Source organism: Benincasa hispida, chromosome 10 (genome assembly GCF_009727055.1).
Source record: "Benincasa hispida cultivar B227 chromosome 10, ASM972705v1, whole genome shotgun sequence".
In the NCBI taxonomy this organism is placed as follows: Eukaryota; Viridiplantae; Streptophyta; class Magnoliopsida; order Cucurbitales; family Cucurbitaceae; genus Benincasa; species Benincasa hispida.
The window spans coordinates 43,798,769-43,813,522 of NC_052358.1; the positions used below are offsets into that span (position 1 = coordinate 43,798,769).

The 14,754-nt window shown below is 30.8% G+C and overlaps 1 protein-coding gene and 1 long non-coding RNA gene across 2 annotated transcripts; both read right to left on the bottom strand.

Moving 5' to 3' along the window:
- Positions 1–2,523: 2,523 nt before the first annotated feature.
- On the bottom strand, positions 2,524–4,813 carry LOC120088867. The gene is made up of 2 exons (XR_005485053.1): positions 4,646–4,813; positions 2,524–4,541 (listed from the first exon to the last, which is right to left on the bottom strand). It is a non-coding gene; the product is annotated as an uncharacterized LOC120088867 (long non-coding RNA).
- A 6,245-nt stretch (positions 4,814–11,058) lies between these two features.
- LOC120088603 (myb-related protein 330-like) lies at positions 11,059–12,874 on the bottom strand. The gene is made up of 3 exons (XM_039046013.1): positions 12,573–12,874; positions 12,355–12,484; positions 11,059–11,611 (listed from the first exon to the last, which is right to left on the bottom strand). The coding sequence occupies exons 1-3, from the start codon at positions 12,703–12,705 to the stop codon at positions 11,203–11,205; spliced, it is 672 nt and encodes a 223-aa protein (XP_038901941.1). The 5' UTR covers positions 12,706–12,874; the 3' UTR covers positions 11,059–11,202.
- Between the last annotated feature and the right edge of the window lie 1,880 nt (positions 12,875–14,754).

Sequence of the window (14,754 nt, forward strand, 5' to 3'; positions counted from 1 at the left end):
TTTAATTTTTTAAATTTCAAAATTAAAGGGAAGGAAATAACTACCCTTAATTCTCTCAAGCACTAACATGTGGTGGTTTTTGTTTCTTTTCTCTCTTATTCTTCTCTTTAGAGTTGATACAAAAAAGTAATTCTTTGTAATTTTTAAAAAGGAGATTACACTAAATTATCTCTTAAATTCTTTTCTTCCCTCTTCCAAATTCTCAGAGTCCACACGTTCCTGAGAAATTTTCATCCCAAGAGAATACGGAGATCTCACTTGTGGTGGTGGTCATTTTGGATCGTGATCGAATAGGGGAAAATTCGTGAAGAAATTGATTTCTTCAAGTGGCGTATTTCTCTCAACCCTCTCTCTTTGTTTTTTTTAAGAAGCATGCTGTAATTTTTTTCTTGTTAATACATAATTGTATGTTATGTAATTTCATTGTTCTGTGAAAATAAAAAATTGGGTCGATCCTCGCTTCCGCTACGGAACATAAAAAAAAGAATAGGATAATAATTTGTGATATTCACTACAGGAGATGCTCAAGTTTGATGAAAATGAACCCATATTTTCATTTAAAAAAACACATTCCAAACTTTTTCTTCAAGCCACTGTTTGGTATTTTTTTTTTAAGGGATAGCATTGATAATTTTTTTTGTCAGTTCTAAAGGTGTATTGTTATTTCTAAAGAGCTCCCTTCTTGTTTTAGTTTTTGTGTACATTTATCAAACATTGTTTTAAGATAAAACCTATAGAATTTAACCCATAACACCTAAATGAAAGACTTGTAGCACCCAAAAAGAAATCAAACCCATTAAGGATTTAAAAGCATGTGCTTAAAAAGTAAAGTTTATGATCATCATTTGAGAATTTCATTCTGGAGGATGTTTAAGTTTGATGAAAATGAACCAGTGTGAGTTGCATTGACTATTTTTCGTTGGTTTTAACGAAGTACCATTTATTTGGAGTGGAATGAATTCCGCTAATGTACACTTTAGATGAAATCTGGATTGACCATAGGGTTGCCGTCTCTCATGCCATTGCAAAATTGGGGGTTCGCAACAAATGGCCTATTATGTAGAGCTCCCTATTTGTTTTAGTGTTCGTGTATATTACTTTAGAGATTTTTGTAGGGATAAAACTCCAAAGATTTCAATCTATAATCTTTAAATAAAAGGCCTATAACACCAAAAAAAAAAAAAAAAAAAAAAAAAAAAAAAAAAAANAAAAAAAAAAAAAAGAAAAAAGAAAAAAGAAAAAGGAAAAAAGAAAAAAGAAAAAAAGAAACCTCATAACAGTTTAAAAGCACGTTGTTAAAAAAAAAAAAAAAAAAAAAAAAAAAAACCTAAGTTCTGATCATCATTTGAGAATTTTACCATGGGATGTTCCAATTTGCTAAAAGCGAATCCATAATTTTAGTTAAAAACCACAATAAAAAACTTATTATTATTTTTTCTCTAGACACTTTTTGGTCTTTTTAAAAAGGGTATTATGGGCCCTTTTTGGTTGGTCTTAAAAAGGTATCATTAAAAATTTCTATAGACCTCTCTTCTTATTTTAGTTTTACACTCGAATCGATTGATCTAGAAATGTGACAGACTCTCCTAATCTAATTAATTAAACGATAACCTATTTAATTATAAACTAGCCAACAAGCTAGACACGATAGTATTTCATACTCATCAATTAGCCACATTAAACTTAGGTATCGATTAGGACGGTAAATTAAACTAATCAGGTCCAATTTTATCATTTTTCTAATCCTAAGATTGATTATGATCAAGACGATGAACTTGGTAATGACAACGATTCAAACATAATCATAGTTTAATTCAACCTATCACTACTCAAGTTAAACATGCATTTGTTACAATTATGGATAATCCTCGACATACATAGCATTGTTGAACAAAGGATACAAAGTAAGTTGTCAATTTAATCTACTTAACATGGTCATATTAGGATTAAAAAAAAAAAGGAAAACATGCAAACCAGAAAACAAACTTTTAAGTGCCAGCATTTCAACGTTGCTCGTCAATTTTTTCGAAGCGTCATGATACTAATGAGTCATTTAAGTAATATTTTATTTGTAATAATAAATTAGAGTAAAAGTTCAAAATTATTAAATGTGATCTTGAATAGTATATGATCAACATAGCGATAGAACATGTTGAAAAAATAACACAGAGATTCTATAGCATATGAACAAGTTGAGTGTCTTATACTGATGATATCCATACGACTCACTTTGTAATTATTACAAATAATTTGATCCAAATTATTCATGTGAAAACATGTGAGTAGAGATATCATATACAATGAGTTTATATAAAACTGGAATCTAAAGTACTTAGTCTCATTTAATCTCAATCTTAAACGAGTTATGAACGGTTGGGATGGTTTGTCCTTTAATTTTCATGTGTGAGAATAACTTTGTAATCGGTTCAATAATCCTACCATTTTTAGAACTTACCAAATAGAGAGTTGAGAACATAATTCCACAAATGAAATTTACTACTTATCATATAGAAAAACCAGGTGAAAAGTTTCTTAAGTTTTGATTTCAGGACTGGAATAATGGGACCCATCTCTCTTTGGCCCAAGAGAAACTTGATTTTTGATTGAATCATAAACATATTGTTCATTAGACATCAACAATATCTAATGTGCAAGAGGTAATTACAAAGGTAAAACAAATATTTGATCCAGTCATAAGCATGGACAATTTGTGAAGGATTAACTTGCTTGTAATTGGAGTCACTGAATCTCGAAATACAATTGACTTCATAATCGTTGCATCATTCTATCACAGTTAGAACCAATCTTGTCACTCAGCCGCTTATCCACGTTAGCAATTATTCCTCTGGGAGCAAAGCTATGCTCTTCGCTCTTTCCACGAAAAAACAAGGTACATTTTGACAAAGGAACAATTAAGAAGCATGACGTTTAAGGAAATTTTCTTTTGGGTTGGCAATGTAACAAGTATATAATCACATCCTGGATCATAGACTACTTTTAGAAAATTATAATGAAAACATGCTCCAATAACTACTCAAGTTGTTCTTATTAGATCACAGACCTGTAAATAATTGTCAATGAATCCAAACATTTACAACCATTCATAATTCTTCAAAATAACTTTTGAAAACTGTTTGTCTGTACAAGCTAGCAAACCATCCATTTTGTTTTCAGTTGTCTATTTCTAAATAATAAAGCTTGTCTACAAAGTAAGAAACAACTTTTAGAGCCTAAAGAAAATGAAGGGTGGTTCCTCAAGAACTTCCATCTGTTCTACCAATTGTCAAAACAGCTTCAGAAAACTCCCAACCAAGGAGAAACAGAAATGGAAATCTAAAGATAAAAACCACGCGAGGGAAATGAAAAAATTCCATAATTTATGAAATGCAGAAGCAAATTTAACTTGAATAAGGGTTTGAGAGTACCTCGTTCCATCGTTCGTTGCTGGTGTATGAAGCACATATGTAAAGTAGTGAAACAGCTCTAACTTAAGTTCCATCAAATCTTTGCGAAACCAACCTATAATTCGTGTCATTTTTGCGTGAATGATCCCTAAGATGTACTAAGCTCCTAAGTACTGGCTAAGGAGCTGACTTTTTAGAACAAAACTCAGTCCTGACTCTTTTATAGAAGTTTTTCTTTTTCTTCTTTCATAACTAGATAGAGTGAGTTTAGAGTAACAAGCATTTCATCACTCTTCGAAGAAGCAGAAAGTGCTTCAAACACTTCAAAGTATATCATCTAATGTGTTATTAGAATCTTCAAACGCATCTTTTACTATACATCCAAATATGTTTTAGAGTTAGAAATAACTTTTGGAGTCTGTTTTTAATGAAACACATTTAAAAATACTACTCTCAATAATCAATTTTAGAAAATCATCACAGTGAGTTTAATAGAAATTTGAAAATAGCAAAAAAAAAAGAAAAAAAAAAGTTTTTTAACTCATTAAATACACTTACCAAAATTTTCATGACGTTTGGTTACTTGGCCATTAACGAGTTTAAAAATCATAACGAAACTTTAAGTCACTTTAATTATTCTAACTACTACATAATTACTTCGCCCAATCTTCCAAAAATGTTTAGGAAAAGTATTCCCCTTAAAATGACAACTCTTTAGAACTAATAAAATTGTTCTTCCCTCCAAATACATATATTTATAAATAGCAGATCTGTGACAATAGCTTCACTTTTTACAAGCAACTCAACCCACAAGTAAACAAAAACAGAATGGTGTCGACCAATTTTGTAGACCATAACTCTCAAAACGCCCTTAATTTGCCCTTTTTTCTTCTCTCTTTTTTACTGTTAGCCCAAAACTGACAAATTGGAAATCAAAGGCAATGGGGAAAATCAAAATCAATATCAATTTGGGGACAGCAAAGGGACTGAAAAGTAAAGAAAGAATCAACACGTATAGAACCAACCAAGAAAACTAAAATTGGAGTGAAGCCCATTGGGAAGAACAGGGTGGGGGATCATTGCACGCAAAAATGACAAGAATCAGAAGCTGGGAATTGAAAATTGACAATTCAGATACTGGAAATCAATGAAAGTTAACAGAAATTAGGCAGCGAAATCGAAACAATATCTTGGCTGCACCAAATAAAAAGTAACGATCCGACTAGAAAAGGATTGCATACCTGAAGCTTGAAATCGGATGGGAAGGACAAAGAAGAAAGGGAAGGCAAAAGGGAATTGATTTCTGTTAGGGTTTGTATAATGTGTATACCGATTTGGAAGGTGGGACCGTGGGAATCGTAATTACCATATTTGGTGGAATTTCTGACCATTTCTTTTCGAATTGGGGATTTGGAATTTTGGTATTATAACTTTATAAATAACTCCAAATCAAATCTCACCTAGATTTTGAATAATATACAAGCTAGTCTCTGCTGGCTTTTTGCCACGTCATTTTCTCGTGAAATTATCAAAATACCTCATTTTCAAATTTTTTTCTTGTCCATTTCAGCTTATTACTAGAGAATCGAAGTTTTGTGATTTCTCGATAATCTAGAGAAATGGGACCTCGCTCTTTGTTCGTTCCCACTTCTTGATCCCCGATCTTCATTTGATTCCCAAGGACGCTTAGTTCGCTCAATTTTTTCATTGATTTCACCTGACAATGATGCAAGTAGAATGCTAAATTATTTGGACAACCACCTTATAAACATTAGTATTTTGTATTTTTTTTAGAAAAATCTCATGAGTGTCGCACCATCTAGAATTGTCTTGGTCAAATTGTTACAATTTTGTAACTCAAAATTTTAATTTTATTTAATAACATTGTGATATTGACACCCAAACCTTGTTTTTGTTTCATATTAACTTTGACAAATTGTATTGAATGACTTCAAATATATGTTGGTTGTCTTTTCAAATTCAATTAAAAAACTATAACCTGAATTATTTAATTGATACTATATCGAAATATAAGATTGTATGGTTGAAATTAGTAGAGGTAACACTATCTTGGGCTCTAAAATCTAAATAGGGGTGGCAAAAGATGACTTTTTCTTTGCTAACGTCAGCTCCATTAATAACCACAATAATTGGACCAATATATATTTTTAAAGGAAACAACCATAAAGGACCGATAGTTTAAGGACTATAAATAATAAATAAAATAATAATAAATTATAATATAGAATATATATTTATAAAGTTTGTATTTCATGTTGAAAAATATTCTAATTTTCAAAAGTTATAATCAAACCTTAAACTTCAAAAAAAAAAAAAAAAAAAAAAAATTGTCAGTACTTTTTTTTAAAAAAATATCCATATACTTTTAAAAATTTTATTAATAACGTTAAACTTATATATTTTTTAATAATATTCTTACAGTTAGTATATAGACAAAAAATATTAGTAATTTGTTTCAAAATTTATTTGAATTTTCAAAAGTGGTAAGAATACTAACGTTAGCTTTTTTTAAAAAAACTAAAAATGTCCTTAATCACATTTAGTATGGGGAAGGAAACCATTTTTGCACTCCCATCACTTTCCTCTTCATTTTTCTCTCTTCTCTAATAGAAGATGATGACAATATCGTATTGCTGAATTTTGAAGGGAGATTTGATTTTGAGTGTTCATAGAATTTTGTGGGATTTTATATTTTCAGTTGAATTTTTGTATCCCATTTGTTTACTAAGAAAATTGGTATAAGAATTAGACAAAAGGAGGAAAAATGTGAGTATATATATGGAGAAAAGAAGAAGGGTACCTATACGAGTTGTTAAATTGGTTCTTTCCTAATTCAAAATAACTTCAAAGAAAAATGGACTAATTTGGTGTTAATTTTTTTTAATATTTATGTTTGGATATGATAAGAAATTATAAAACTCCTCCTATTTATTTAAAATTTTGATATTCAAGTAGATAGAAAAAAAAAAAAAAAAAAAAAAGAGAAATGAGAAGATTTAGAGATCATTGAAGAATGAAAGGAATGGAACTAAAAGAGTAGTTGAAGAATTGAGCAGGAAAAAAAAAATGGGGGAACATTGAAGTATAGGAGAGGGGAATTAGATGTAAGATGGAGGTGATGAAGGTAGATGGAATAAAAAGTATCGTCTATCTTCTTAGTGGTAAGATACTTTTAATATGTTTTTAAGTTTTAAGAGTATTAATACAACATTTATGAAAATTCAGAGTATTTTCTTTGAAGATGGATCGGGAAATGAGTAGTACTAATCATTTCTATTCTTTATTTTATTAACTATTATGAGTATTTTCTTTTAGCTTTATTTTAATAGTTATGAAATTTCAAGAGAAAATTTAAAACAAAAGTACTAATGGTTTTCATAATTAAAAAAAAATCAAAGGTAAGAGTATTATTTTATTTATTTATTTTATTTAAATTTAAAGATTATCATTGAAACTTTTAAAAGTTAAGGACAATTTTGAAGTAAAGAAACAAAGTTCAAGAGTATTTTCTATAATTAACCTAAAACATAATAATTCAGTGACTCTGTTAATTCCCCCGTTGATTTCTTTGATCAAAAAAATATATATCTAATCAACTTTATAGCTATATTTGTATTAATTTAAACTAAATATGATTTAAAAAAACTAATTAGTTATGTGTGAAAAAGATATATGGTTGGCCACTACCAAGATTTATATCCTTAAAGTTCTTTTAGTATCAAAATTTGATAGGATGTTGTCTAATAATATTAGCCAAAAATACAGTGCAAGCCACCTAAAAACAATCACAAGAAAATGTTATATATAATATATTTTCGATCAAAAAGAATCAACGGGGAAAATGACAATGACTAGACATCTGAATTATTGTTTTTAGGTTAATTATAGAAATACTCTTGAACTTTGTTCTTTACTTCAAAATTGTCCTACCACTTTTAAAAGTTCAATGATAATCTTAAATTTAAATAAAAATAAATAAATAAATAATACTCTTACCTTTGATTTTTTTTAATTATGAAAACCATTAGTACTTTTGTTTTAAATTTTTCTTTGAAATTTCATACATTTAAAAATAAAGCTAAAAGAAATACTCATATAGTTAATATAAATAGATAGAAAAATGATTAGTACTACTCTCGATCTCAAAAATACCTCTGAATTTTCAAATGTTGTATTTATCTCTTAAACTTAAAAAACAGATTTAAAGTATCTTACCACTAGAAGATAGACGAATACTTTTTATTATCTACACCTTCATCACCTCCATCTTACATTTTCCCTCTCCTCATACTTCAATGGTTCCCCCTTTTTTTTTCCTCTCACTTCTTCAATACTTCTTTAGTCTCATTCTCATTCTTCATGATCTCTAAATCTTCTCATTTCTCTTTTTTTTTTTTTTTTTTTTTTTTTTTCTATCTACTTGAATTCACAAATTTAAATAAATAGGAGGAGTTTATAATTTCTTATCATATCCAAACATAAATATTAAAAAAAATTAACACCAAATTAGTCCATTTTTCTTTGAAGTTATTTTGAATTAGGAAAGAACCAATTTAACAACTCGTATAGGTACCCTTCTTCTTTTCTCCATATATATTACTCACATTTTTCCTCCTTTTGTCTAATTCTATACCAATTTTCTTAGTAAACAAATGGGATACAAAAATTCAACTGAAAAATATAAAATCCCACAAAATTCTATGAACACTCAAAATCAAATCTCCCTTCAAAATTCAGCAATACGATATTGTCATCATCTTTATTAGAGAGAGAGAAAAATGAAGAGAAAGTGATGGGAGTGCAAAAATGGTTTCCGTCCCCATACTAAATTGTGATTAAGGACATTTTAGTTTTTTTAAAAAAGCTAACGTTAGTATTCTTACCACTTTTGAAAATTCAAATAAATTTTGAAAACAAATTACTGATATTTTTGGTCCATATAGTAACTGTAAGAATATTATTAAAAAAATAATATAAGTTTAACGTTATTAATAAAATTTTTAAAAGTATATGGATATTTTTTCAAAGTAAAAGAAAAGCCAGAAAAGCATGGCAGAAATTAAAGATAAAATTCTCCCATAAACATGTAAATCTAGGCTCAGTATTCAGCATTGCTCAAACGCATTCTAATATATATATATATATATATTATTATATATTAATTTTAATATTTATTTAATTTAGGTAGCAACTCGTTGCGTTGGAAGTTAATTAGGTAATTTAAGTAAAGTAATATATATATTATATTTAATTAGAGTGGCATCTACTTATGCTTTTTTTTTTTTTTTTGGGTATTTGCCACTGCATCAAGATTCAGATCTCTGCTTTAATTTGGTGTGATCATATTGTATATATATATATATAAATATATATATATATACAAAGTGCATTATACACTAATTATTCCTGAGTTGACTTTGTTAATTAATTAATTTGATTTCTTTTTTTTTCAGTCAAATCCTCAATCCATTTTGAAATGATAATTTAGGGCTTTTATCATTGAATTAAAAGACATATCTGCAAATTATTTTAAAATTATTAAAGTCACTTTTGTCCTTTTCAAAATCACTCGTAAAAGAGTTCTAATCATTCAAAATAAAATTTGATAATATGAATATTTTTTTGAAAGTGTAAGATTGAATTAATTTTGAGTGATTAAATGCGTGTTTTGTAGTAATTTTAAACATAACACAAGTGATTTTAGCCATTTCAAAATCATTTTCAAACATGAGTTTAATTAAGTTTATGGTTTGTTTGGATTGATTAGAGAAAAAAAAATGTTTTTTTTTAAAATAATTGATAGCTTGTAGAAATACAAGCTATTGTTACATTTTATATATAATTATGAGGGTTGATGAGCAGAATATGCGTTAATGTTGCTAAGAATTCATGTGGAATAACGAGCTTGCGGTCGATCAACACTAAAGATCCCCGCTAACTCTATATCATGCGTTATTTTGCGTCAAAATGTCTATTTTGTAGTAGTCGCAGGAATCGATTGCATGCGTCAATCCCAAACCATCGCAAAGTTGATCGCATGCATTGATCTTGATGAAGATAAGTTCGTCACATGAAATGCCGCAACTACAGAGTGATAGCCATGATAGAAGGTTGATCGCAAAGTGGGTGGAATGCGTTGATACTTTAGAAGAAACAATCTTGAACGCATACCTTGAGAGTATCAAAGAGATAAGATCATGATGACATTTCACCTACCGTGTCAATAATGAAAATGATGTGTCAATAATGAAAATGATGTGTCAATAATGAAAATGATTTAATGCAGGATTATCAAGGCTGTCAATATTTGAGCTCTATAAATAGAGCATTGGAGCCCAAATTCAAAGCATCCGGGACTTCTGCCTTGGGCGGATTCCTGTGATTGCAGATGAGAGCATAAGCAAGACATTCTTTGAGAGTTCTTCACTTCCACAACTTCTTCCGATTGACGATCAGAGCTTCGTCAAAGATAAAGCTCGAAAGAGACTACTCCACTGCCCACCCATTGCACCATTGGCAGCCTTGACACACATCTGATTGTCTACAATTGGCCATGCATTTCTCTTCTTATCACTGTATTGTATTTACATTTTGGCTCAAGACATTAATACATTTTGTAATCAATGCATCTCTTTAGTTCCTTCAACACCATTTTTATCATCTCTTCCTACTTTATCACCTTTTACTTTCACCTCAATGAGTTAAGTATAGATTGCAAGAGTTATTGCATACTCAATCACGCGGCATAAAAATATGATGCATGTAGCAAACCACTTAGAGGTGTGCGTTGCACAAGTATAATAAGTTAATCCTATTTGCTTGGTGCGAGGCTATCACAATACTTGTCTATGAGCGGAGTAGTTTTAACCAACTGCTTGAGAGGGTAAGTAGTGGAACTCACTAAGCAAAGTAAGTAGTATTCCTAGAGATAGGAATAACCTTATGCTCAATGCAACCATGCGTTATAGAAATATAAAACATGTGGTTGACCACCGAGAGGTATGAGATGCGTTAGTGTGGCGAGCTGGGATTACCCCTGCGACCAAACTTAATGACTTGGTGAAATTTTCTCCCCCAGCCCTAATTTCCCACGCATCTCATTATACGTTAACAGTTGCTACATCTCTACCGATTCCCATAGTCAAACTTCAATTACTCAGTCTGTTTAACTAGGAGTAGGAGTAGACATAGTTAATCAACTTCTTTCTTTTTATTTTTATTCTCCGCCTCAAACGCATTACTTTACAATCATCTTTTAGTTGCAAGTCCCTGTGTTAGACATCAGATCATCCCGAGAAACTTGCGATCTCGTTATACTTGGCGAGAGAGTAAGAAAACTTATGACATGACGCATGGTCATCACATACACAATTAACACATAATAGTCTTCATATCAACGCATGATCATCGCATGACCATCAACGCATGACAATTAACGCATATCAGCAGAACAATTTATCCTCAACAATAATCATTTTTATTTAAACTCTTTTATAAAAATTGTTTAAATATACTTTGAAAATGTTTAAAAAACTATTTTGAGTAGTTGCCAAACACTTTCATTTTTCCCCCCTAAAATGACTTATTTTCATAATTGAAAATAAACCAAACAACCAATCATCATTCCTCAACATGAAAATTATATATATATATGGATCATATATATATTATATCTCTAATAAACCATATTATAGTTATTGGGAAATGATCACAAAAGGGTAAGTAAGTTGAGAAATGAAAAAGTGAGGCAATGTGGAGATAAATATAAATTAAAATGTTAAGAAGGGGATGATGTGTAATATCTAAAGAGATGGGGGGTGGAGGAGGAAGTTTCAGTTTCTAATTCTGTTTGTGGTGCACAAAATTGGAAGAAAACAGGAGCTTCCCCATTTCGTTTGGGGTTTTTGGTGATTGGGTTATGGGGATGAAGGCCAATGGAGAGCTCTAGATTTAGATTCAATGGTGGGTTTTCTTCAACCTCCGTCGTCAAACAACTGTTGCTGCTGTTGCTGTTTGAATCTTCCCGTCGTCGGTCAATGTCGCCGGTGCTACTACTATTCACCAGTGGACGATGCGTTTGAGGGTCGATTCCTCGGTTGTAGAGTTTGCGTTTGATGTGCGTGTTCCAATAGTTCTTTATCTCGTTGTCCGTCCTCCCAGGCAACCGTGCCGCAATTAAAGACCACCTATATTAATCATATTAGAAATTCTCCTCACATCAATTTACTACTAAACAAAAAAAAAAAAAATAATAAAAGAAACAAAAAGCTAGGCCATATTAGCTAGGTATTTTGAACACATTTGAAAATAAGGAATTGAATAAAAATAGAGTTGTATTTCATGTTTACATATATATATGAATTTGTTAGCAGATTCAAAACCTAAAACTCGGATTCTAATTTAAATAATTATTTGAGATGTACTTGATAATATGTTTATAAATCATAAAATTAGTTGTAATGATCCACTTACTAAGTTGAATATAAATTAATATTAATTAATTTATGACCAATGTTTTAAATTAATTTTTTTTGTCTAATTATCATTTTATTTCATATAATTTCTAATACATTGAATAGTATATATTTTTTAATTTAAAAAGAAATGAGTTGAATCAACTTTATTTAAGTATTTGATAACTACTTCAAATAACTTTTCAAATCATTTTAAATATTTTTTTTAATCAAAAGTGTTTAAATAAAAACATTTTTTTCAAAAAAACATTTTTTTTCTAATCAATCCAAATCCAACCATATTAATGTTATTAGCAAATTTAACATAATTCTGCACATTTTCAAAATTTATATACACTAAAAACATACAAACGAAAAGAGTTTTAAACACAAATTAACCAAAAGACATTGAAATAGCAACCAAAGTGAAAAAAGAAAAGAAAAGAAAGTATTATTATAGAGTTAGAAATACTCACTTGTTACCAAGTAGACTATGAAGATTGATGATGATTTCATCTTCCTCAGTAGTAAAATTTCCTCTCTTAAGGTCTGGACGGAGATAATTGATCCATCGAAGCCGACAACTCTTGCCACACCGAAGCAATCCTATTTATAAACGATAAGAAAGGATGATTATATATAGTTAGAATAGAAAAGAAGTAAGAAGTTTGAATATATCTGGACGACGCCGTACCGGCGGCTTTCGGGAGAGATCTCCAACAACCATCGCCATGGATTTGGATGTAGTTGATAAGGCGTTGGTCTTCATCTTTGGTCCATGCACCTTTGTTGGTGTGTTGTTTGTCACAGCAAGGAGATCTGCCCATTGAGAGAGTGTGTGAGAAACACACAGTACTATGGATTAATGGAAGGAAGCCAAGGGAAGGGGAAGAAATATATGGAAATAATGGAGAAGCTAATAGCTAAAGGGAGTTGGTAAAAGAGAGACCATTTTATTTTAATTTAATAATTATATATGGAGGTGAGGTGTGGTGAGAGGTGGTAAAGGAAAACAAGCAATTGACTCGGGACTTTCTTTCTATAACGTTGTTATTCTTGGGCAGCGGGCAGCGGGCAGCGGGCAGCATCTTAGACACAAGAGAACGTTTGACCGGGTTGGTGAGATGGATTGAGTGGCTCTAAATTCTTCTTCTTTTTTATTTTCTTTTTTTTGCTCTTTGGGGCTTCTTTTATTTTTCAATTGCAATCCCATCCTTCTAATTTCTGTATATTTGAGGAGTTTGAGAATTTCATTTTAAATAAGTGGAGTCAAAGGACTGGAAAGGAAATGGTATGGTGCATATTTTAAATTTGGGAGGGCACATAAATAAATAAAAACACCTAGAAGGAGAAGAAGAACTGGGTGGCCCCACCAAAGCTTTGGGGTTTGATTCCATTCCAACCATAATATATTTTATTTTAAAACATTGTTTCTCTACCATATGTTTTTTGTTTTATTTAAGGAGGGAAAATGAAAAAGGAAGAAAAAAGTGGAGGTATGTTGAGTTGTGCCTTCTAGAAGGTAAAATCAAGGCCAAGGTTTAGAGTTGAGTTTGCTCCACAAAGTCCCCATCAATTTAAGGAGGATAAATCCAAAAGGAACTAACCCACATTCAAATTTTCTTCCCTACTTTTTACTATCCACTTTTTACTTTTTCACAACACACTCTTACTAGAGATAGCTTTACTAAAGGGGTAACACCATTGAGATAGAGTTGTGAAGTGAGATTTTCCTTCAAAGTGTTTGAATCGAGTAAGAGAACGCGTAAGTGATAAATCGGTAGTTTTACTACTATTTTCACATATACATAGCTCATATGTTTATTCTATATTTCAGTATGTTAAAATAAATTAATGTAAGTGATTGGTCCATTAACGATCAAACTAGGAAAAATATATGCTCAATACTCTTTTATATTTAATGTATTTGGTTGTAAAAATGTCAATTTTGGAATGAATTTGACATATTTGGATGTATATATAAGAATTATGTTATTTTTCCAAAATGCGAATGCATTTCCTACAAGACATGATAATGTAACCGTTGATAACTCCTAAAACTGTGAGAAAACTCTTGTGTGCAGTGGATTTTATGTAACTAGTTGGTTTATAAATATTTGATTTCAACATTCACTACAAGAATTTGGTTGAATCCCGACGATTGCGGGCGTAGGGATAAGTTAAAAACACTGTCGAGACAACCTTTTCCATGGTAAAGAAGTCGTCGGCAACACTGTCGGGGTACCATCGTCGGGGAAACCTTTCCTGACGGTTAGGAAACCCTGTTGTAGGGGAAAAGAATTATCTCGATGGATAAGAGTGGGGCTTTTCCTTCAACCCTGAAGAAAGCCGTCGAGAAAAAGGGACAACGCCCGACAGTCAGTTGTCGGAATTTATACGTTAGCCCGACGGCCGACCATCAAAATTTATTCTTTCGCTCGATGGCCAAGCGTCGGTATTTATAGATAAGCCTGATGGTCTTCTGAACCGTTGGGATTTTTTTTTATCTTGACGGTTGGGTTGTGGTCGGGCATTTTATTTTAGGTCGATGGTGACGTGGACCGTCGAGAGATATCTAACGCCCGACGTTAATGACTGTCGGGCTATGTCTTTATCCCGACGGTCTCTATACACCGTCGAGATATCATTAAATCCAGACGATATGAAGTCACCATCGGGAGTTCTTTGCCTGATCCCATGCCGTCGGAATTTCTTGAAATAAATAAATAGATTTAAATATCTATTTAAATCTGTTAATTTATTTTCTTTTTTTAGATATGTTTTTCTTTCTAAATGTCATACTTGTTTGAGTCTTATAAATGTCAATCAACTAAAATAAGATTGCCAAAATGAAGTAAATGTCCATAATAGATTAA